Raw genomic sequence first — 23,605 nt, 5'->3', positions numbered from 1 at the left:
CCATCGAGGGACACCCCAGGCGCCATCATATGTAGGGGAAGTGCGCGCCTCATTAGTGGCACCACCCTCCACGTGTGGTAGGCACCGATGATCCCCGACCCCTTCATGCCCCTCTCCTTCAGGATGCGGATGGTGGTGAGATGATCCTAGATTTTCTTCTTGTCTTTCTCTAGGAACCCCCACCTCCTCCATGATTCCGAGACCTCTTCAATGAGGCACCCAGTGAACTCCGACAAAGGGGTGGCTACGTCGTTCCTGACATAGAACCAATGCGAATGCCAGCCCCTATTGGAGGTCGACAGATGCATCGACTGGTACTCATTGACCCGGTTGTTGTAGAGCTGAATGTTGGTGCATCCCATTGGCACGTTCATCTCCTGCTTCTTCTCCCGCTTCTTCAGGAGGGTGATGGTGAAGAAGTACCGCCATAGGTCAAAGTAGGGACTAATCCCTAGGAACCCCTCACACAGGGCGATGAACGCTGCAATGTGTTGGATTATGTTGGGATTAAGATGTTGCAGCTCTACCTTGTAGTAGTATAGCAATCCTCGAAGAAACTTATGGGCAGGGGTGGCGAATCCCCGCTCATGGAAGTGAGTGAAGGACACGACGTATCCCTTGGGCAGTGACATCGCATCCTCATCGCCAAGAAGCCACCACTCCTCGGTGGTGGTCCGCGAGTAAAGAAGACCATGGAGAACGAGGCCCTCTAGGTGCTAGAGGGTGATGTTGGAGTGGCACCATGGCTCCATTGGGGGATTGGAGTGGTGGATGTGAATTCGACGACGGTGAAAATGTGGATGCAGGAGGCTTAGGCAATTGGCGGTGAAGGTTGTAGATGCAAAGGCAAGGAGGCAAAGTACAAAACCCTAGGGACAAACCCTTTGATTTTATAGGGTGATGGATGAAAGGAAGTCAACCTCCGCCTAGATCTCTGCGCCTACCATGATCCATCACAACATCATGTCGTGGGATTGGCGCACGCAATCCCTATCCTTTCCTTCAAAAAACCTGCCGGACATTTCGCCTCCTCGAGCAGACCAGGACTCATTACGAGTATGAGAAAAACAAATAAAAAAAGCCTCTATGGCCCATCTGAGCCTAGGAGTCCGATGGTTGGCCCATCAACTGGTCCAACAGCTGCTCCAAACACCCCTGCGACAAAGGGTGGAAAGAGCTGGGCTCCAAAAATGGCCAACACCTAGGCACACGAGCGCCATGGGTATCTTGGCCCATGATTGAGTCTCAGCCGAGCTAACACTGACTAGATCCCCACAAATGGGATGTTAGGATCCCAATTGAGCTATTTGGCTAAACAACCACCAAATCTCACAACCATACCCACGAAGGGTTCGACCTCGGTGAAGAAGAAATCACATCTTTAGGGCACGCCGTGGGCAACAATGGAGGGCCAGGGCTCTTAGAATCCTCTCTTTCGGAAAACCCTCTAAAGCAGTACCTTACTCCTCCATAGGCTCAGGGGCTACACCCATTGGGTGCCCTCGCACGCACCTGGTGGCAAGTCAAAAATCCCCTAGGCAATTCTGCTCGAATCGCCCAAGGGCTCGGAGGCTACTGTTGGGGACCAATATTAGGGTACCCAAAGAGGAGGAGCTAAAAATCATCGAATGTTGACTCATCCGCACAATCAAGAGCGTGACTACACCACTTACCGAGTCACTCCTTGTCCGTCCACTAGGACCATGGGCCCTGCCCCCAAGCTGACTCTGCCTCGCCCGACGTCCGGGGGCTGACTCCACCTCGCCCGACGTCTAAGGGCAGACTCCGCCTTGCTCAACGTCTAGGGGTTAGCTCTGCCTCGCCCGATGTCCAAGGGCAGGCTCCGTCTCGCCTGATGTCCAGGGGCTGGCTCTGCCTCGCCCGACCCCTAGGGGCTAGCTCTACCTCGCTCGATGTCTGAGGGCAGACTTCGCCTTACCCGATGTTCGGGGGCTGGCTCCGCCTCACTCAATGACTGAGGGCAGACTCTGCCTTGCCCGACGTTCGAGGGCTGGCTCCACCTCACCCGACCCCCGGGGGCTGGCTCCACCTCGACCGACGTATGAGGGCAGACTCTGCCTCGCTTGATGTCCGGGGGCTGACTCCGCCTCACCCGATATTCGAGGGCAGGCTCCGCCTCGCCCGACCCCCAGGGCTGGCTCCGTCTTGCCTGACATCTGAGGGCAGACTTCGCCTTGCCCGACATCTAGGGGCTGGCTTCACCTCGCTCGATGTTCGAGGACTGGCTTTGCCTCGCCCGACATCTGCGCGCTGCTCCTTCATAACTACACACGTAGATAAGGCAGGACACTCAAGTCAACCGCAATACCGAGGACCATACCCTGCACGCCTGCAGGAAAGTACTGTTAGGATATGACAAGACGGGCTCTTTAAAGCCCTTCCAGATATGTTAGAGCCCGAACAGTGTTGTGGGCGTCAACATTTGTATTACAGTGCTGTGGGCGCCGCCATTTGCCCTCGGGAGTGGATCCTGATGGAAAATACGACAACCACTATGGTCTAGGAGGAGATTCACATCCTCTACAGTGACGGACGTGCGGTCACTGCATCGTCCGCTCCCCGTAGGGTTGCGGATCAACACCCTGGTCCGTCGCGCCGCCCACCAGGGCGGGATGGGATGTGACCACTTGCTGATTAAGCCAGAGCACGGCATCGTCAGCGAATAGAAGCCCAACATGGAGCTACCCCTAGCACCATCTGTCGTGTCAGCAAGGCTCGCTCAGAGGAAAAGGAAGACCCGACACCTTCGAAGGACCTTCTTTGGCTCTGGTTTTTATTCTTTCTCTCATCTATAATCCCTGCTTCCCCTTGGTCTATAAAAGAGAAGGCAGGGCACCCCACTATGGACACGACGTGACTCAACACACAACACCTCACACATAGTTGTGCAGCGACCAAGCTCTCTGCACCCATTCGACCTCTCCATCAGACACTTGGGATTTTTCCCTCTCTCGCCCGTTTATAACCCCTACTACGAACCTTTCAGTGCTAATAACATGAGCAATAGCCGCAAGCTGGACGTAGGGACATTCTGTCTGAACCAGTATAAACCTTGTGTCTTTTAGCACACCATCTGGGTCCAATGCGCAATAATACAAATTTACTCGTTTGTATTTACTCGAAACACCGACACTCACCATGTGTGAGGATTTGCCACGGATATATGACACGCGTCTATATGCAAGTATCTAACTCACTGAGAGGGTCGGATATTAGCTCTCGATAGAGGGAGGCTTGAGGAAGGGGAAAGAAACGGAGGATAGGGGAAGACAAAAGTGTAGCTCAGAACTATGATTATTTAATCGATTGGTTCAAAATCTACAAATGCTTATCTCCTTTCAGAGCTGTTCTCCAACTTATACTCATGTTATACATGTGCGCGGGCGCACACACAAAGCTTACAAGGCTAAGACCATTCGGAGATTGAGATGCGGACGTTTACACTGAGAAGTCCTACAAGGCCCATTGCCCGGTGCCTGGACACAAGTGCTTCTTCACTATTATCTTCGACGTCTCTAGAAATGATAACACTATAGTTTTTCTAAATTTATGTAATAGCATTTTAACCGTTCTTCTTAAGTTATGAGTGTTGACTCACTCAATTTTCCACCTCCACGACTCTATCTGCTACCCACTCCACGCTAGTACTAGGAGGTGGTTAGCCTTCTCTTCTCCTGTTTGATCATGATGTATCGCAACAATGCGGACTAAGGGCTTGTTTGATACAACTCAGCTTCACTACTAGTGAAGCTAAAGTTGTTTTCATAAGCGTTTGTTTTTAGGGAAGATAGCAGAGAAAAAACTGAAGAAGCTATTATATTTTTAGTTTCAGCCGGCTTTACCTAGAGAAATGTGCATGTGAAAGGCTCTGAAAAATAATTTTTCAGAGAAAAGCTATTTTTTATCCGAATTCGTTTGGCAGAAGTTGAAAACAACCTTGTAAAGCTGGGAAAGATGTCGCAGCAAACACGCATGTCCCCGTATGCATCCACAGATTACACATACGCTTCAATCTCTGGACACGTGCCTCAAGTCTCACCTCACAGTCGCAGGACAGACAGGCCAGAACAGCGTTCCAACTTCCAAACGCCCAACGGATCCAGCCCGCCAGGCACGCGCGCCCCACGTGAGGCGCGAGATCCATGCAACGGTTCGTGTCACACCACGCCAAAGCCCGCACCGCGGACGGGCCTCACCCGGACCCACACCGCAGAGACTGAAGCTGGCACGCATAAACTGTGGGGTTGCTCTCGTTCTCTCCGCCGGCCCACTCGTCACTCTCCCTCGTCTGTCGTCTCCCTACTCCACTTCCAGTTCCAGAGAACAGGGGAAGGCGCCGGCGATAGGCGGGAGCAGCGCGCTACCCACATTCACCCCCTCTGATTTCTTGGGAATCGCGGGTAGGTCCCCTCCCCGGGGCGGCGTGGAACGGTTGAGAGGACCCCCTCGGATCGCAGGAGATGCTGCCCTACGCGACGGCGGCGGAGGCGGAGGCGGCGCTGGGCCGGGCCATGACGCCCGCCGAGGCGCTGTGGTTCCGCTACACGGCGGGGGTGTCCGACTACCACCTCTACTGCTGCAACATTCTCTTCCTCTTCGTCGTCTTCACGGTGGCCCCGCTCCCCGTCGCGCTCCTCGAGCTCCGGGACCCGGACGCGGTCTCGCCGTACAAGCTGCAGCCGCGGGTGCGGCTCTCCAGGGCCGAGTTCGTCCGCTGCTACAAGGACGTCCTCCGCATCTTCTTCCTCGTCATCGGCCCGCTCCAGCTCGTCTCCTTCCCGATGGTCAAGGTCGGTCGGTTCCCTTCCATCCATCTGTGCTCTCGGTCGGTGATTCCGCGCAATGCGCCTGGTTAGTTCTTGAGATTACGGCCTCTTGGGGGCGGATTCAGTACAAGAGGTCGCGTTTCCATACTGTTCTTGTGCTCTTCTTAGACAAGAAAGAATTCCAATTCATTTCTCTGCATGTTTTCCTCCCCTTTGAGTGAGAACTTCCTGATCTGGGTTCTTCACCGAGAACCCTTCTTAGATGCCCCCTATCTAGAAGATTCCCGAGTTCGCCTAGTCTTTGAAAGCAGAAGAAATTTCCTTCCCTGCATTTCTTTCATCGTGCTAAAATTGTATTCTCATATACAAAACTATTGACTTTTCTTTTAATCAAATCAGTTGGTGGGAATTCACACGAAGTTGCCTTTGCCGTCCCTGGCGGAGATGGCAGCACAGCTGCTGGTGTACTTCCTTGTTGAGGACTACCTCAATTACTGGATCCACAGGCTTCTCCACGGGGAGTGGGGGTACCAGAAGATCCACCGCGTCCACCATGAGTTCACCGCGCCAATCGGATTCGCAGCTCCATATGCACACTGGGCTGAGGTGCTGATACTCGGCATCCCCTCCTTCATCGGGCCAGCCATTGCTCCAGGCCACATGATCACATTCTGGCTCTGGATTATACTCCGTCAGGTGGAGGCTATCGAGACGCATAGTGGGTAAGGACTTTCTCTTGTCTTTCCCATCTATGGAGCACTTTATGGTTTGTGCACAACAATTGAATTCATTTAACATGCTTTTGTAATTATTTTATATTATTGTGCAACATTGTATTGCTTTTGCGTGGGTTAGTCTTTGTTGCTAGTGACGGATGTAGTTTATGGGTGGAGTTCCTGGGTTACTGTGGTGTGCACAGCACTGACAATGACCTGAGTGAATGGAGTTTCTCGCCAGGACTTTTTCATTGATTGGAAGCTGATTTGAACTGATGTTGTTATCTGCATAACTGATAGAATTGCCTGAGAGTTCTTAGCCAGCTGTTTACAGTTGAAGGTTTTTTAGTCGATACTTCTTTGGGGTATTCCCTGGTAATGAAGAAAGTATACAGCATGGATTAGCATTGGCTGCTGCTCTGTGGTAATAGGAACAAAAATACACTTACCAATTTTGAAGCTGTAGTTGAAATTTCCCAAATTACAATGTTGCTGCACATTCTTGACTATGGTGGCTAACCTAGTCTTGCCACGCTTTTCTGGCAAGAAAAAAAATCACCTAAGCTTAGGCATAGTTAGGCAAGAAACCTGAGTAGATGTGGGTGAGGATGCTAAGAAGTTAGTCAGCCTAAATTGTGGAGGAATAAAACACTGCCTACTAACGTATATGCTCGCTATGAAGTATGAATGGAATTAACTCCTGCAGGAAGAGAAAAGTGTAATATGCTTACTTGCAGCTTGAAAAATTCAGGATTTACTGATTCAATACTTTGCTGCAGTTGCACTTGTATTACTCACTATCTAAGTGGGTCATGTTGGAGCAATTATCCTTCTTGATTTATATCTTAGTGGATAGGAAGTTATTTTTTTGTTATCTTGGATGTTTCTACTCACAGGCAATATTGTCTCAAGTTTCAACTTATGCCATTAGCTGGAGTACTATGACCTTTCAACACACAGTATTTATGTTTTTCTTTTTGATAAAAAGGGCACACTAGTTACTCTTCATATTGTCATGTTGTATTGGTACATTTCTTGTCCCTATTTTTAGGTGGACATGATAAAAAAATCCTAGTTTCACTATATATGGTTGAAGTTAACTACCATGCCACCAGAATGACCTGTTGTCCCGTTGGCTTGTGCTATGATAGGACCGAGGTCTACCGATACTACCATACATATCACATTGGTCTTTTTTGTTTGCCCAACCTTTCTATACGATTGAAGTTAACTACCATGTCAGTGTCACCAGAATTACTTGTTGGGGGACTGAAATTCTACTGATATCACGCATATCACATTGGTTCTTTTTGTTTGCCCAACCTTTTGATACAATCCAGTTATGCTTTGTTTAATATTATACATTTCACCATCCCAGCTAGGACTGACCTTAGTTTGTCCTGTTCTGTGCTAGGTACTGCTTGTTATATTTCGCTGTGATCAATGAAACTGTCCATGATAGCTACTTTTTTTTGTGCAGCTTCTATAAGGGGAAAACATAACCTGTTTTGTTGTTTTGCAGCTTTGATTTCCCATTCACCCCGACAAAGTATATTCCATTCTATGGAGGAGCAGAATACCATGACTATCATCATTATGTAGGAGGCCAGAGCCAAAGCAATTTTGCTTCTGTTTTCACTTACTGTGATTACTTATATGGGACTGATAGAGTAAGTTTCTCCTTTACACACAGTTTGAAAGGTGGTACTAAGAAGTGATGGAATATCAGATTTCTAATCTTGAGTTCTTTGTTTTTTCAGGGCTACAGATTCCACAAAGCATACCTAGCGAAGGTATTTTTCTACTGTTGACTGTGTTTTCAAACATTTTTCCATTCTAGCTTAGAAATAACAAGGAGTTCCCAGATGTTCCCAATGTTTGTTATTGAGTTGATCAAGTAGCTGATTTTTTATTTGTCCTCCCCTCGATGCAGCTGAAGGATCTGGGGCAAAATGATGGCGAAAAAGGAGATGGCAACAGACTCAGCTATGTGAAATTGGATTAGATTGCAAGATACAGTGCATCTCGAGTGTTTCTATGACCATCCACTTCACTGTGGCATTTCGAAATGGGAGATATACTGAGTTGGGCTGGTCACGTGTGTTCTGATTTCGCTTTCAGCTGTTCTGCCTTCTTTTTCCTAGTGTGTGAAATTCTATGGAACTTGTATGTTGACGAATAACACCACAACTCTCAGAGTATCCGTTCATCGAGTTTGCTCCATGCTTTGATTAAATTAGATCAATTGCTGTATAGTTTTTAAGTGTACCATTCTATTGTTTTTAAGTTTTTAACAAGATACTCAAACACAACTTTTACCGGACCACGACAAGTAAAAAAATTACAAGGTAAAGAAACTTTCATTCAACTTTTCAGAAACTCGAAATTTACAATTACCAGGGTGCACCGGGATATGTTTTACAACTCTCGCATTGTTGGCCTGTTGTTTAGGCCACTCTGGCACTCTCCCATGTTGGCCTGATTGTTGTTTATTAGGCAACTCTCCCATTGTTGTTTACAAAACATTGCAACACAGACTCCCTTGCTTGACAATAACTTGCCTGATTGTTGTTTAGGCAACACGTAATTTTGCCATTGTTTGATTAAAAAACTATAAATTATCTCTTATATATTGCTCTTTTAATTATACTAGTTAGTTGTTTAAAATTGTTGCATAAAAATTCGAGCACCCAAAATATAGCAACTCCCATAATTTGCACAGGGAGCTCCGGCACATCGAAAGGCAAAGTCACAAGAATCGTTTTTTCCACGGGCGCAACCAGCAGCACATGTTCTGATGTTCCAGTTCGAATAATATTATAAACTCACAGGATGAATTTGAGTTCATAAGGGCAGATATCCCCGTCTTCAAACATTACCATCAACAGAACATCGGAGTCAAGTAGCAAATCCAGAATTACAAATGCTGCTGGCGAGTTATGAATCTGAAATATCTATAATCCATTAAGGTTTAGAAATGCATAAAGCAAACAAAAATAAGTGTTCTTGACACACTGGGCTTAAAATAGCTGTCATCTGAACAGCCCTTAGACGTCCTTCAGAAACGGCGAGGGGGGAACCGGTCCATGAGACTCACAGAGGGACACTCATAAGCCATGTGGCCACGGCCGCCACAGTTGTGACAGATCATGAAGGCACCAGCCATGCAGTCACGACTCATATGGCCAATCTGGTTGCAGGCCCGGCAGATCACGTCACTAAAGCCACCATGGAAGGGAGCGCCAACACCGCGGAAGGGAGCGCCAACACCGCGGAAGGGAGGAGGCCCACCCCTCTCACCCAATGTATCAGACTTGGGGCACTGACGGGCCAGATGGCCAGCAACATTGCACAGGTTGCAAACAGGATCATTGGTGCAGTTACGGGCAATATGGCCACTCTGCCGGCAATTGTTGCAGGCCTTCTCATTGGTACATTCCTCACGAAAATGCCCTGGTTTGTAGCAGTTGCTGCAAAGGATCACTTCTCCTGGCGGCACTGGTGGAGCAGTGCAGTCTTTTGCAATATGGCCGGACTTGCCACAGTTACGGCATATCCCTTCATTTGGGCAACTGTTAGCCATGTGGCCAGGCTCTTTGCAGTTCCAGCAAATACCTTTGGAAGAACATTCAGCTGCAATGTGCCTGCAACATTAAAACGAATTTAAGTATGAAAAAACGATACCAGCTCAAGAGATAAACATAGCCATAGTGCAGCCTTCCTAATCACATGGAACTACGACGCCTTACAGTTATGCTTCAAGGCCTTTGTAATTATTAATCAACTAAAATATCATAAGAATCAAATCAAATCCTTAATCAGGTCCTATGCAATAAGAGGATAAAACAATAAAGCCTCATATATGGATTAAACTTCACTAGACAAATGATGCTAGAAGTGACATTCAGGATGACATGAACATTCAAAACAATAACATAAGCTAGAACATGGAGTTTGTGCTCCATAGGGAGACACGAACCCCATGTCCACACTACTGAGGATGCATAAAATGCCCAATAATGGTTAAACATAGCTTCACCGCAAATCATGAAAGAATTCAAAAGAGCACCAATTGAGATGGTTTTGATATAGCATGGGCACAGAGTTATAATTCTACGTAAGGTATCGCTAGAATGGTTGTGCTACAATGATTAAAAGTATGGTAGGCATTGCAAGCAAAGTGCACTTGCATGATTAAAATATTAAAACTAATAACATATAAGAGCATGAATCTGTGCAAGCAGAATAACACAAAGTTATTACCCAGGAAGCCCGCAGGTATGGCAGACAGCCACGCTAGGACACTCTCTAGCAAAATGCCCAGGACGCTTACAATTGTTACACAAATCATTACGAAACCTGCACAAGTGGTAAGGGAAATAACTAAAGGATACATAACCTTCCCAAATGTCTGAATAATAATATATTACAGTTCCATTCGCATAAATTGTTTAGTAATTTCACCATTCTTGTCATGACCCATGTCTAGTTACAATTCCACACAGAGGCTTTCTCCTAAAACCATGCCACAACATGAATTCATCCAAAAAATTTCAATCCCAAATCACTTTACCATACTATATTACATTGTTTTACTAGAGTTTCAGATAAATTATTGCTATCATTAACCAATATCAAGTGCCCTTATTTATGCTACATACATGAACAAGTGATTACAATGGGATAAATATAGGAAAAAGTTACATTTAAATCAAATAAACAATTATGGTTATTCTACCACCCACGAACTTAAACCTTGTGCACGACCCCATTCAAATAACATTTAGCCAAATATATACATTATAACGAGAGGAGGCGATGTTTGGAAGAACAATGCCAAACACTCGTCCTGTTTGACTTAGATTAGCTCAAACCTGCTTGGACCATGGCGGCTGTCCCTCCGATATGGTGCGTCACGGTATGAGGTGCGTTCGGTACGCATCCTGCGATCCTTCGGCGGCGGGCTGCGGCTGCTCATCACCAAATCTTCCCTCTAAACTCCAAGTTCCAACCAAACTGCAACACCATGCTACAAAATCACCACCTTCGATACTCCAACAAACACCACAAACCTCTAATCTTCTTTCTGTCCACAGCAAAACACCAAAACCAGACTAAAATCGAATCCTATGTGGCTTTGTCCCACCCACCAACCTTCACTATGAGCATGCTCAAGTTCCCACGGCAGGTCACAAGGGTGGACCCTGTAAGGCCTCGTTTGGAAGCCTATGGAACAATGTGGTTCGGGGGCAGATCCACATCATGTGGGGTGTGAAACCCATGCCGGGGAGGAAACTGTGTCATGGGCTAAAAGAGCATTTGGCAACGACGTGGGTTGGATTTGTTCTAGTCCAATCCACTTCTCCCTTCCACCTCTTCCCTTTCCCTCTCCTCCCTCTGTGCTAGGGTTTTATATGGTGAATCGCTTGCTCCTGTCATAGATACATGGAGAATGCACAAGGCCGCACTGGGATGCCATGTGGCTCATATGCTTCCAGCTTCCAGCCCGAACGAGCATGATGTTTGGGACACCTCCAGCCAGGAGAGGCAAAAACCAGCCTCGTCCTAGTGCCTCTTTACAATCCTCAGTACTATTTTCGTTGGGGACAGATTACTAGATTTTTTGGGTCAATTTTGTACTGTTCCCGTCATCGTGATAAATTGGTTCTCTGATAGTATTAGAAAACTTTTTTTTTCCAAACCATAAAAATGTTTTGCCGTTTCAGCAATAGAACTTTCAGAAGATAGAGAAACCAATGCCAGTGGATTAAAATGGCTCAGTTTTTGGTCCTCCAAGCTTCTAATACAGTAGTACTGGTAAATATTAAGTGTAGTACTGATTAGTATCACTAGTTGGTTTCATGCTGTGCTAGTATATTATTTTCTAAATGTATGGTGATCAGATTATTTTGAGGTTTTTCTCTTTGATATTCAGTCCATTTTATTTGGATTAAATATCCTAGTGGCTAGTGCTAAATTGATACTTTCACAGAGTTTTTGTAATTTAGTAATTCTCAATTTTAGCTGAAATTTTCTGTGGACAGTATGCTGGAAGAACTTAACACAGAGCTATTTATGCATATATGTTCAGTGGTCAAGCAAAACCTTGTTTTTCACTTTTCCGAGTACAAGCAAAAAGCATGTTTTTGTCCAGCACTCTTTTGTTATGTACTGATATAACACCAATTTATTTTTATTTTAGAGGAGCACTGATTTAATTTTGCTTAGGCCCCAAAACGAAATCTTCTTGAAATCATTTATTGTTAGTATCTCAATAGAGGCGTCTCTTTGCAAAATGCAAATCGTGAAGTTTTCAGTCATCATTTTTTTTACTAAACAAATGCTTTATTTATCTTTGTTTTTGCAGTTCAGAGTTCCTTAGCCACTGTGACCACTTTTTATTGATTCATTTGTGCTCTCAGTCTCTCAGAGTGCATAAACTGACGCTTCATAGCCCACCTCTCAGCTTCGGCAATGTCAGTCTTAGTTGACAGATTATTTGAGTTGCTGTTGTTGCCTATTTCTACTTTTATAATTATTCTTCTAAGAAAGTAAGTTTGGTATATTGACCAAGTTGCTTTGTGTTGGGCCTAACTAGACACAATGTCTAGTGTATTACTGAGTCAAAGTTGTCTCTTTTTACGTGATACTCGTTTAGTATCTTATTATGCAAGGGGTAAATGTTACGATTTTTTTCTCCATAATAAATCATGATACTGTATCTTGTTTACTACACTGATTTTACCATGTACACAGCCAAATGGTCTAAAACTTGCCTGAGCCATGAGCCAAATACTGAGATACATGCAAATCCATATCAATCAAGGCCTATCCCAAACTAGCAATCAAACAAAATGGATTAGGTCCAACCAGGCAAGGAGGCGATTTAGTGATGGGAGAGGGATCACCCAATCCCTCTCTGGATTGATTCTCCTGTGGATTGTATTGTACCCCGAACTTGCAAATGAAGCCTAAAAGGACAGGTACGCATGATAATTTTTGCAAAAAGTTCGAAGTTTGCAAGCATCGAATAGACAAATAGATTTAAGTTAGGGTTTGGGTGCTCCGTTTCACACAGCAGCAGGGAGGGAACAGAAGGGTAGGAATACCTGGTGGGTGCTCGTCGCCGGCCAAGAGACTAACGAAGACGAAGGCCTCGAGACCTGGAGTAGGGCGTCGACGTCGGCGGCGGCGGCGGTAGCCCACCCAGTCGTCGCAGCGAGCGAGCAAGAGAGAGGGGGCGAGAAAGAGAGAGAGAGAGAGAGAGAGAGAGAGAGAGCACGAGGGGGGACGGGGTGAACGGATGCGGGACGGGCATGCGGCGGACGGCGGTAGCCCAGCCCAGGGGGAGCGCACCCGCAGGGGCCTTGTCCTGGGCCGATTTTCTCGGGGTTTTTTTTGGCAATTTCTCTTTTCTTATTTCTTATTTCTTATCTCTTTTTAATGCTTTCCCATTTTGGCATGATCTACTTTTTTATTTTCTATTCTTCTTGATTTTGTGTTTATTATCTTCGTAGGACACTGCCAAATGTGCCAATGTCTAGTGATACGTTGGTTTAAATAAAAGAAACAACAATGATATTTATTAGTGCATTGTAAATAAGCAAATGGAACATTTTTTTATATTTATTAAGTATCAAATTATCGGGTACCATAAAAAGGGTACCATAAGCAAAAGCCGAAAAAAACTCATAAAACCCCATGAGGCCTCCTTAGTCAAGCTAAGGAAACAGTTCACGGTGATATCCGAGGCCGGCTCGACCGAATCCGGTCTCGGACCAAATCTCCGCCTCGCCCGAGGCCCCGGGGCAGGGCCTCGGACGTCCCGATCCCGCTCCGCCTCGCCCGAGACCTGGCTCGTCCCGTGACCTCGTCGCCTCCACCTCGACCGTCCCCCTAGCAGGCTGTCCCATCCATTTAATGCGTTCGGCCGCATCCGCTATGTCAGCCACGACTGGCAGGGTACAGCGACAGGAGCGATGAGACAACGGTCAAATCACCTTTTTACCATCCCCCACTGGCGGTACAGGGGCTACCACACCCTGTAGACGCATGCCTTGCGCTATTCCCCTTAAACCGAGTACGACGCTGACCGCCGAGGCTCCCGCATCGTGTACAGATTACCTCTAAGGCCTCGGCAAAACATGCCTCGGCAAGACAAAGACATTCCCACAATGTCGTCGGGATGACGGCTCGGTGCGGGAGGAGTGACCGACGAGATGCAGGTCACATCGACGCCATGCCCTCTATAACATCGCATGGCAGGGGTTACCTGCTGCTGTGCTCGGTACTGTGCCCACGACCGACGATCACATTGCACTGTGCTACCTAACTCCTGTTCCAGGAACAACGCGGCGTGGGAAACGAAGTCTGGGCCACTATAGCCTCGGAATCAGTGTATAGGGTCAACTGCTCCCTCCACGCCTCGGCAATCTACCTCAGGGTCTCGGCAATCTTGGGATTCGCACCCGTTGTGCCCCCCACGATAGTTCGGCCTCGGCACCAGTTGAGCCTTGGCCTCTCGCGCGGACAACGCACTGCGGCCGGCACGTCGCTCGTCAGGACCTACGTCAAGCTACTGCTAGCTCCCACGTCGCATAGTATCGGATGTGATCGGTGCGCTGCTCCAGCACTTCGAAGGCAGGACCACTCCATCAACCATTCCGCCACAGCAACAGGCTACAGGGCTTGAATAGGCCGCCTCTGTTCACACGACGCCATGTAACTAATGCATGTGTCACCCCATCCCCCCCTTCTACTATAAAAGGGAGGGACCGGGGCTGTTTCTAGGGGGCGCGGGACACTCACACAAATTTAGACACACTCAGACACATATGAACTCATGAGATAGACGAACACAAACTGTGACATATATGCTTGGGATCAACATCTCAAACAACTAGCCCTATTCTTCATAGAGACCTAGGACGAGCTCCCTCTCTCGCCCTGCTTGTAACCCCCTACTACGAGCATTTTGGTGCAAGGAATACAAGATCGATCTCTTAGACTGGACGTAGGGCGTCTATCGCCTGAACCAGTATAAACTTTGTGTCTCTTTGCATCACCATATGAGATTAGGGGCACGCAGTACAAATTTACTAGTTGGTTGAGGACCCCCCGGTCCGAAACACCGACAGTTGGCGCGCCAGGTAGGGGCATCTGCGTGTCAGCTTCATCATCCCAACAAGTCCCAGATGGCAGACCACGTACGACCACTGCGTCTCGGCACGGTGATCTAGTTCGGGAGCCTAGAGTTCATGTCTCTAGGATGTGAGTACGATATGGTACTCCTCACACCCTGAGCCCCGCCGACCAACATCGACACCACGCACCGGCAGCCTAGGCATAGACGGTGCCCGGGCGGCCGCTCTCATCACGCTCGCCAAGCACGACGCGAGCGAGACCACCCCCACACCACGTGAGCTCATGGTGATGCACCACGTTCTGCCGGCACCCCATGTCCAGCTATTGGCACAAGGTCCCTGGTTGGGGACCTGACTTGCCTGAGTCTGGCATGGGCGAAATGCCGGCGGCATGCGACGATGCCTCGTCATCTAGCTTTGCCCTACCGCCTCCTGAGGGATCGACTTTGGTGGAGTAGAGCCAGGCAATGGCACCATCCCCGTACCCTTTTGGGTTGAGAAACGCCACCGCCACATATGCTTCCGCCTACGCCTCTGCTCACGCAGAGTCCTCAGGACGCCACCCACGCTTCGCCCTTGACTCTGACACCACGACTCCGATCTACTCCCATGCTGACTCCTTGGAGGAGGACGAAGCGTGGGCCGGAGCAGACTTCTCCGGACTACGCGACCCTAAATCCATGCGCTGCTTCCTGGCCGCGTGCGACTACTACTTCGACTACTCCGACCCCGACGACGAAGGCACTTACGACCCCACTTGCGAGTGCTTCCACGTCGGACTCGGGATGTTGAGAATAGGAGATGAGGACATAGGGGCAGGCAACCGTTCCCCGCCTCGCCGGGGAACGGGTGATGCCACGCCTCCGTGCGTTGTCTCACCGATGGCGCGGAACGAGAACCCGACCCCCAGACAACTTCGACGCCCGGACCTAGAGCAGCTCCGTGAGCTTCAGGCCAAGGTCGAGCTAGATTGACTCCTTATACAACAGCTTTGAAACACTCTTGAGTAGGAGCAGCAGGGCCACGGTGACGGCGGAGGAGCCTGGCGGCGGGCTCGCGACGTCCACCACCGCATCAATGACGACGAAGGGGATGATCATCCCCCAATCTTCAATCGTGCTAGCCAGAATGTCGTGACTACAGCAATGCTAGTGCGCACGATGCCCGAGCCCTCGACCATGGAGGGGCGACGAGTCTGTGGCGAACTCCAGGATCTCCTCGAGACCGCCGTGGTGCAGCAGGCCAAAAGTTCTGCCTCACGGTGGCGTGGTGGCGCCTCAAAACTTCCCACGGCACTGCCTCGGTAGGATAGAGAGGCCCCATTTTGACTCGAGCCTGCTCGGGCACCGGCGCTCAACAGGGTCCCCTTGCTACACAACCGCCTTGGCAACCGACACGAGGCGCAGGACAAGCACGAGGTAGTCGGCAGGCGACGACGCCATGACAGCGAGGGGCCCACCCGAGGCTACCATGCGCACCGAGGTGGCCGCTACGACAGCGAGGAGGACCGCAGTCCTTCTCCCGAGCCACCCGGCCCTCGAGTCTTTAGCAGAGCTATCCGTGTCGCCCATTTCTCGGCTTGGTTTCGACAACCGGCCAAGCTCACAAAGTACAGCGGCGAGACCAATCCTGAACTTTGGCTCGCCGATTACCGCCTGGCTTGTCAGCTAGGTGGCATGGACGATGACCTGCTCATTATCCGCAACCTCCCATTGTTCCTGTCTAACTTGGCGCGAGCCCGGCTCGAACACCTCCCTCCCTCATAGATCCACGACTGGCGCGACTTGGTTAGGGTCTTCATCGGGAATTTTTAGGGCACATACGTGCGCCCTGGGAACTCCTGGGACCTCAAGAGCTACCGCTAGGCGCTGGACGAGTCTCTCCGAGACTTCATCTGACGCTTTTCCAAGAAATGCACCGAGTTGCCAAGCGTCGGCGACTCGGAGATTGTCCAGGCTTTCCTCTCCAATACCACCTACCGAGACCTGGTTTGAGAGTTGAGCCGGAACGTACCAACCTCGGCGGCCGTACTACTCGACGTCGCCACCAACTTTGCCTCGGGTGAAGAGGCTGTTGGAACCATCTTCCCCGACAATGACGCTAAGGGGAAGCGGAAGGATGAGGCCCCCGGGGCCTCGGCCTCCTACCTCCCCAAGAAAAAGAAGAAGGGCTGCCAGGGGAACCAGGGGGTCCTTGAGGCTGGCCTGGTCGTAGTAGCAGAACGCAAGAATCCCCGAGGCCCTAGGGGCCCTGGGCTCTTCGATGATATGCTCAAGAAACCTTGCCTGTACCACTAGTTCCTAGTGAAGCATGCCCTCGAGGAGTGCACCATGCTCCGGTGCTACTACGCTAAGCTCGGGCTCCCCGATGATGACGCCAAGAGAAAGGGTGCCGACGACCATGACGACGATAAGGACGAGGGGTTCCTTGAGGTGCACAATGCCTTCATGATCTTTGGTGGACCCTCGGCGTGCCTTTTGGCGCCCTAGCAAAAGAGGGAATGCTGGGAGGTCTTCTCGGTTAAGGTGGCCACTCCCCGATACCTCGACTGGTCTCGGGAAGCGATCACCTTTGATCGAGATGACCACCCCGATCATGTCCCGAATCCCGGATAGTACCCACTCGTCGTCGACCCGATCATCGGCAACACCCGACTCACCAAGGTATTGATGGATGGAGGCAGCAGCCTCAACATCCTCTACGCCAACACCCTGGAGCTCCTAGAGATCGATCGGTCGCGGCTCCAGGGTGATGCCGCACCTTTCCACGGCATCATGCCGGGGAAACGCACGCGACCCCTCGGACGCATCGACCTTCCCGTTTGCTTCGGCACTCCCTCCAACTACCGCAAGGAGGTGCTCACCTTCGAGGTGGTTGGGTTTAAGGGAACCTACCATGCCGTCCTAGGACGGCCGTGCTACGCCAAGTTCATGGCGGTCCCCAACTACACGTATCTCAAGCTCAAGATGTCGGGTCCCAATGGCATCATCACGATTGAGTCCACGTACGAGCATGCATACGACTACGACGTCGAGTGCATCGAGTACGCCGAGGCTCTCGTAGAGGCTGAGACCCTCATCGTTGACCTTGATCGACTCGGTAGCCAGCTGCCTGAGCCCAAGCGTTGAGCCGAGACTTTCGAGCCCACGGAGGCCGTCAAACTCATCCCAGTTGACCCCACTTGCCCCGATGACCGGGCACTGAGGATCAGCGCCACTCTCAACATCAAATAGGAAGCCATGCTCATCGACTTTCTCTGTGCGAATGCCAACATGTTCGCATGGAGTCCCTCGGACATGTCGGGCATATCGAGGGAGGTCGCCAAGCACACCTTAGATGTCTAGGCCGGTTCCAGGCCGGTGAAACAGCGCCTGCGCAGGTTCGATGAGGAAAAACATAGGGCCATCGGTGAGGAGGTGCAGAAGCTTTTGGAGGCTAGGTTCATCAAAGAAGTGTCCCATCCAGAGTGGTTAGCTAATCCTGTATTAGTTAAGAAGAAAAATGGAAAATGGAGAATGTGTGTAGACTACACCGGTCTAAACAAAGCATGTCCTAAAGTCCCCTTCCCATTACCCTGAATCGATCAAATCGTTGACTCCACCGCGGGATGCGAGACCCTCTCTTTCCTTGATGCATATTCCAGTTACCATCAAATCAAGATGAAAGAGTCCGACCAGCTCACGACTTCTTTTATCACACCATTCGGCATGTACTGCTACGTGACGATGCCGTTTGGCCTCAGAAACGTAGGGGCCATGTAACAGCGATGCATGACCCATGTGTTTGGTGAGCACATCGGGCAAACCGTCGAGGCCTATGTAGACGACATCGTGGTCAAGTCCAGGAAGGCCAGTGATCTCGTTAGCGACTTGGAAATAGCCTTTGAGTGCCTTAGAGAGAAGGGCATCAAACTCAATCCCAAGAAGTGTGTCTTCGGGGTCCCCCGAGGCATGCTCTTAGGGTTCATAGTCTCGAAACGCGGCATCGAGGCCAACCCATAGAAGGTCTCGATCGTAACCAACATGGGGCCAATCCGAGACCTCAAGGGTGTATAGAGGGTTATGGGATGCCTTGCAGCTCTGAGCCGCTTCATCTCACGCCTTGGCGAAAAAGGCTTGCCCCTGTACCGCCTCTTGAGGAAATCGGAACGCTTTTCTTGGACCCCCGAGGCCGAAGAAGCCCTCGCCAAGCTTAAAGCGCTGCTCACCCATCCTCCCGTCCTAGTACCGCCAGCCAGGGACGAGGCCCTCTTACTCTACATTGCCGCAACGACCCAGGTGGTCAGCGTGGCCGTGGTAGTGGAAAGGAAGGAAGAGGGGCATGCTCTACCCATCCAACGACCTATTTACTTCATCAGTGAAGTGCTTTTCGAGACCAAAACGCGCTACCCCCACATCCAAAAGCTGATCTACGCCGTAGTCTTGGCTTGGCGCAAGCTACGTCACTACTTCGAGTCCCACCTGGTAACCGTGGTGTCGTCTTTTCCCTTAGGAGAGATAATCCATAACCGGGAGGCCTCGAGCAGGATAGCCAAGTGGGCCGTTGAACTCATGGGGGAAGCCTTGACTTTTGTGCCTCGGAAAGTGATTAAGTCTCAGGTCTTGGCCAATTTTGTGGCTGAGTGGACCGGCACCAAACTCCCACCCGCTCAAATTCAGATGGACTGCTGGACCATGTACTTTGACGGGTCCCTGATAAAGACTAGGGCAGGCACAGGTCTGCTATTCATCTCCCCCCTCAGGGTACACATGTGCTACATGGTTTGGCTCCACCTCCCCGCCTCCAACACTGTAGCCGAGTACGAAGCCCTCATCAACGGCCTGCAAATCACCATCGAACTTGGAGCATGGCGTCTCGACATCTGGGGTGATTCGCAGCTTGTCATCGATCAAGTCATGAAGGAGTCAAACTGCCACGACCCTAAAATGGAGGCATACTACAAGCTGGTATGCCGCCTTGAGGACAGGTTCGACGGCCTCGAACTCAACCACGTCGCGCAGAAATACAATGAGGCTGCGGATGAACTGGCAAAGATAGCCTCGGCACGGGCTCTGGGCCCCCTCGAACGTCTTCACCAGAACCTCCACAAGCCTTCCATCGACTACGTCTTAGCAGCAGATGAGGGCTAGCCAGACGAGCCCACCGCAGGGATCAAGGCCCCCTCTATTGCCGAGACCCCTTTGACCGAGCCTAAGGTCATGAAGGTCGATACGGAACCTCCCGAGGCCGACCAGGACACGGACTGGCGAGTCCCGTTCCTTGATTGCCTCATCCAGGGAGAGCTTCCCGCTGACAGGACCAAAGCATGATGGCTTGCTCGACGAGTCAAGACTTACGTCCTCTGCAATGGCGAGTTGTACAGGCAAAGTCCATCTGGCGTCCTCTAGCGATGCATCACCATCGAGGCAGGCCAGGCCCTACTGAGGGAATTGCACGCGGGGGCCTACGAGCACCACACGGCACCTCGGACGCTCGTAGGAAATGCCTTCCGCCAAGGGTTCTATTAGCCAACGGTGGTTGCCGACGCCACCAAGTTAGTACGCTCCTGTGAGGGATGCCAGTACTACGCGCGGCAGACGCACCTCTTGGCCTAGGCCCTCCAAACCATCCCCATTACGTGGCCATTTGCCGTGTGGGGGCTCAACATGGTCGGGCCTCTACAAAAGGCCCCTGAGGGCTACACCCATCTCCTGGTAGCAATCGATAAGTTCTCCAAATGGATCGAGGCTCTCCCGATCAATCAAATCAAATCCGAGCAAGCGGTACTATTCTTCATGGACATCATCCACAGGTTTGGGGTTTCGAACACCATCATCACCGACAATGGGACGCAGTTCACCCGCTAGAAATTCCAAACATTCTGCAACGACCACCACATCTGTGTGGCCTAGTCGGCCGTAGGATACCCAAGGACAAATGGCCAAGTAGAACGCGCTAACGACATGATCCTACAAGGCCTCAAGCCAAGAATTTACAACCGGTTGAAGAAGTTTCACAAGAAATGGCTTGTCGAACTCCCGTCGGTCATCTAGAGCCTGAGGAATACTCCAAGCTGAGCCACGAGGTTCACACCATTCTTCCTGGTCTACGGAGCCAAGGCCATCCTCCCCACTGACTTGGAGTACGGCTCCCCGAGGCTACAAGCCTACAACGAACAAAGTAACCGCACCGCCCGCGAGGACGCCCTCGACCAACTGGAGGAAGCCCAAGACATTGTGTTCCTACATTCCGCCAAGTACCAGCAAGCCCTACGATGGTTTCAAGCCCGGCATATTTGAAGCCGGGGCCTGAAAGTTGGCGACCTGGTGCTGAGGCTGAGACAGAGCAACAAGGGCCGCCACAAGCTGACCCCGCCATGGGAACGACCGTACCTCATCGCCCAAGTATTGAAGCCCGAGACCTACAAGCTGGCCAACGAGAAGGGTGAAATCCTCACCAATGCTTGGAACATAGAACAGCTACGTCGTTTTTTCCCTTAAATTTCCAAGCGTTGTATATATTGTTTCTCGAAATACAATTAAGAGACATTCTTTAGTTGTTCTAATCATTCAAGAAACCCCGAGCCCGTCAAGGGCCTCGACGACACGATAACTCCATTAGGGAGACTCAGCTCTGCCTCTGTAGAACTGAGCCTCCCTCGGGGGCTAGCAGGGGGATGGACTCCCCCCTAACACGCTCCATTTTTTAGTCGCTTTTCGAAAAAAATTCCTACGCCATACTCTCTAGTGTGCTCTGACAAGTCGATCGTGAAAAAACCTAAGGACTAAAAGACCGTCCCAAGGCTAGAAGGCCGACTGAGTCATGAGACGGCCTACGCCTCTAGGCTATGGCACTCCCTCACCACCTTTTGCCCAAGGGGCGGCTTAAGCTCCGAGGAAATTTTTCGCAAAAGATTTGTTCAGAAACAAGACAGAGGGCAGGGGCTTAGAAATACAATAAAGAAAAACAATTAAAAAAGCATAGACGCACGATTACTTCAAAAAAGGCCTCGACGGCCATCAACATCAAAATAGGGTATCATAATCCCTAATCTAATTACACCACCCCTTGGGTCCAGGTCAAGCCTCAGGGTCTCCAGCATCGGCGAACGGCGCAGGAGGGACCACCTCCTCTTCAAACAGCTTGGCCATGGCTGTGCCGAGGCCCTCCGCCACCTCCATCAGCTTTGCGACCGCCTCATCGGCCTCCTCGTCATCGTTGGGCAGGACATAGCCATCACTGATGGCTTGGAGGTCAACGCCGATGTAGTGCGAGGCGATGACGGCCAGCACGCGCTTGACGCCCGTATGCAGCGCCCCTCGGAGTCGCTCGTGCACTTGGCCACTCAACACAATCAGGTGGCTCCCAAGGGAGCTTCCTGACTGGACCCCCTCGACTTCCAGGGCCTCGCAGGTGGTACGAGCGGCGCTCTTCAGCACATCGTGCTCCCCAATCTCGGTTTCGAGCACCGCCTGCACTACGGCAGAGGCCTCGGCTGCCTGGGTAACCTCCCTCTCCAGCTCTATGCCAAACACAATAGAATGGGGTTCAGTGCAAAGGAATACAAGCCAGAATAAGGGCAGAAGCCTACGGGACTCACCCTCTACCTTCTGCCCCCAGCATCAGGCCTCGACCCGAGAGGCCTCGGCTTTCTCCTTCCAGCGCTGGGCCTCGACCTGAGAAGCCTTGGCCTTCTCCTCCAGGCATTAGGCCTTGACTCAGGAAGCCTCGGCCACCCTGGAAGCCTCCCCCACCAGCTCTGTATCACACCAAGGAGTTAGGGGCCGAACACCAGAAAAACGAATTAAATAAAGGGAACAAGACTCACCTTCGACCTTTCCCCTCCAGATCACGGCCTCGGTCTAGGAGGCCTCAGCCACCGTAAGGGCCTCATCTAAGGCGGCTTTCGTTAGCTGGTGCATGCTCTACTCCACCCCTAGCTGCCCGGCAAGGACCTTGCCCGAGGCCATGGCTTCTCTAGCCCGGGACCTAAAGACGTCCCGCTCACCGGCCACGCGGGTCAGCTCCTCCTCCAACTCCTTGACCCACGCCGCTAGAGGGGCGACCTGCTCCTAGGCCATGGCTGTCTCGACCTTTGCATCAGCACAATGAAGGTGAAGGTCCTCCACCTCCATGCTCTACGCCGCCAAAAGTTTGTTGGCACCGGCAAGCAGGCCCTTCTACCACTGGAGCTGGTCCCAGATGTCCCTCTCCCACCGGAGAAAGACCGACTTCCCAAGGGACCGGGTCTCAAGCTCCTGGATAAGTAGAACAGGGGTCATTCACTACAAGAAAACCCAGGAAAAGACAACACCGCATGAGAAAAGAAAGCGCGAACCTGTGCGACTTCGGGCAGATCTTCGGCCACCACGGACAGCGCCGTCCGTAGTGACCGCTCCACCAGCTGGCGGTACTGGTCAAAGGTGTCCCAGCGTCCGCCCTCAGCCATGTCCTCAAGGGCAAATAGGGGCTCCCCCTCTGGGTCATCATGGCTCTGCCACCGGACACGTGGGTGATCCCACCCACGGGGCTCGAGTCGCACCCGCACCAGTGTCGAGCTTCCCATGACCGAGGACGGAATCGGCTGTTCCACAGCACCAACCACCTCGGCATCGACCGCCTCCTGCACCCATGAAGTATCATCGGAAGAGATCGGAAGGACCTCCACCTCCTGGGTGCTCTCCCACAACGATGGTGGGCCCTGAACCAAGGGCGCCACCGAGGCCTCCACCGCCTTCATCTCCACTTCTAGGGCCGATGGCCTCGCCATGGTCATGTCAACCTCGGTGATCCTAGGGGCTCTGACCTCCGCCATCATGGCCTTGGTGGTCGCAGGGGCTCCGGTGCCCACCGTTGCGTCCTCGGCGATCCTGGGCGCCTCGGCCTCCATCGCCTTGGCCTCAGAGACCTTGGGGGCCTTGACCTCCGTGGCCTCGGCAACTGAGGGCACCTCGGCCCCATCCAACTTGCAGGCCTCGCC

At 51.0% G+C, this 23,605-nt stretch overlaps 2 protein-coding genes across 3 annotated transcripts; one reads left to right on the top strand and one right to left on the bottom strand.

Moving 5' to 3' along the window:
• Positions 1-4,269: 4,269 nt before the first annotated feature.
• On the top strand, positions 4,270-7,774 carry LOC136539388 (very-long-chain aldehyde decarbonylase GL1-10-like). Its single transcript, XM_066531347.1, has 5 exons — positions 4,270-4,811; positions 5,187-5,509; positions 7,026-7,173; positions 7,264-7,296; positions 7,437-7,774. The coding sequence occupies exons 1-5, from the start codon at positions 4,482-4,484 to the stop codon at positions 7,506-7,508; spliced, it is 906 nt and encodes a 301-aa protein (XP_066387444.1). The 5' UTR covers positions 4,270-4,481; the 3' UTR covers positions 7,509-7,774.
• A 576-nt stretch (positions 7,775-8,350) lies between these two features.
• Positions 8,351-12,823, bottom strand: LOC136527998 (zinc finger protein GIS2-like). 2 transcript variants are annotated; one of them, XM_066520875.1, is made up of 4 exons: positions 12,613-12,823; positions 10,378-10,519; positions 9,767-9,862; positions 8,351-9,147 (listed from the first exon to the last, which is right to left on the bottom strand). In XM_066520875.1, exons 2-4 carry the CDS (start codon positions 10,479-10,481, stop codon positions 8,562-8,564), a joined length of 786 nt encoding a protein of 261 aa, XP_066376972.1. In that variant the 5' UTR covers positions 10,482-10,519; positions 12,613-12,823; the 3' UTR covers positions 8,351-8,561. The 2 variants fall into 2 exon arrangements, with proteins under 2 accessions (XP_066376972.1, XP_066376978.1); XM_066520881.1 differs by lacking the exon at positions 12,613-12,823 and having other exon boundaries at positions 10,378-12,600.
• Positions 12,824-23,605: the final 10,782 nt, after the last annotated feature.

The sequence above is a fragment of the Miscanthus floridulus genome, chromosome 2 (assembly GCF_019320115.1).
Source record: "Miscanthus floridulus cultivar M001 chromosome 2, ASM1932011v1, whole genome shotgun sequence".
Lineage (NCBI taxonomy): Eukaryota > Viridiplantae > Streptophyta > Magnoliopsida > Poales > Poaceae > Miscanthus > Miscanthus floridulus.
Note: the sequence above shows the minus strand (reverse complement) of the source record. Positions and strands in the feature narration are given on the sequence as shown.

Excerpts from the sequence above, each read along its gene's own strand:
- LOC136527998 (XM_066520875.1), bottom strand. The coding sequence starts at position 10,481 with ATGAGCAGCCGCAGCCCGCCGCCGAAGGATCGCAGGATGCGTACCGAA. Across the intron at positions 9,863-10,377 it reads AGCCGCCATGGTCCAAGCAG|GTTTCGTAATGATTTGTGTA; the intron begins GTTTGAGCTAAT and ends CCACTTGTGCAG. Across the intron at positions 9,148-9,766 it reads CATACCTGCGGGCTTCCTGG|GCACATTGCAGCTGAATGTT; the intron begins GTAATAACTTTG and ends TTAATGTTGCAG.
- LOC136539388 (XM_066531347.1), top strand. The coding sequence starts at position 4,482 with ATGCTGCCCTACGCGACGGCGGCGGAGGCGGAGGCGGCGCTGGGCCGG. Across the intron at positions 5,510-7,025 it reads GCTATCGAGACGCATAGTGG|CTTTGATTTCCCATTCACCC; the intron begins GTAAGGACTTTC and ends GTTGTTTTGCAG. Across the intron at positions 7,297-7,436 it reads ACAAAGCATACCTAGCGAAG|CTGAAGGATCTGGGGCAAAA; the intron begins GTATTTTTCTAC and ends CCCTCGATGCAG.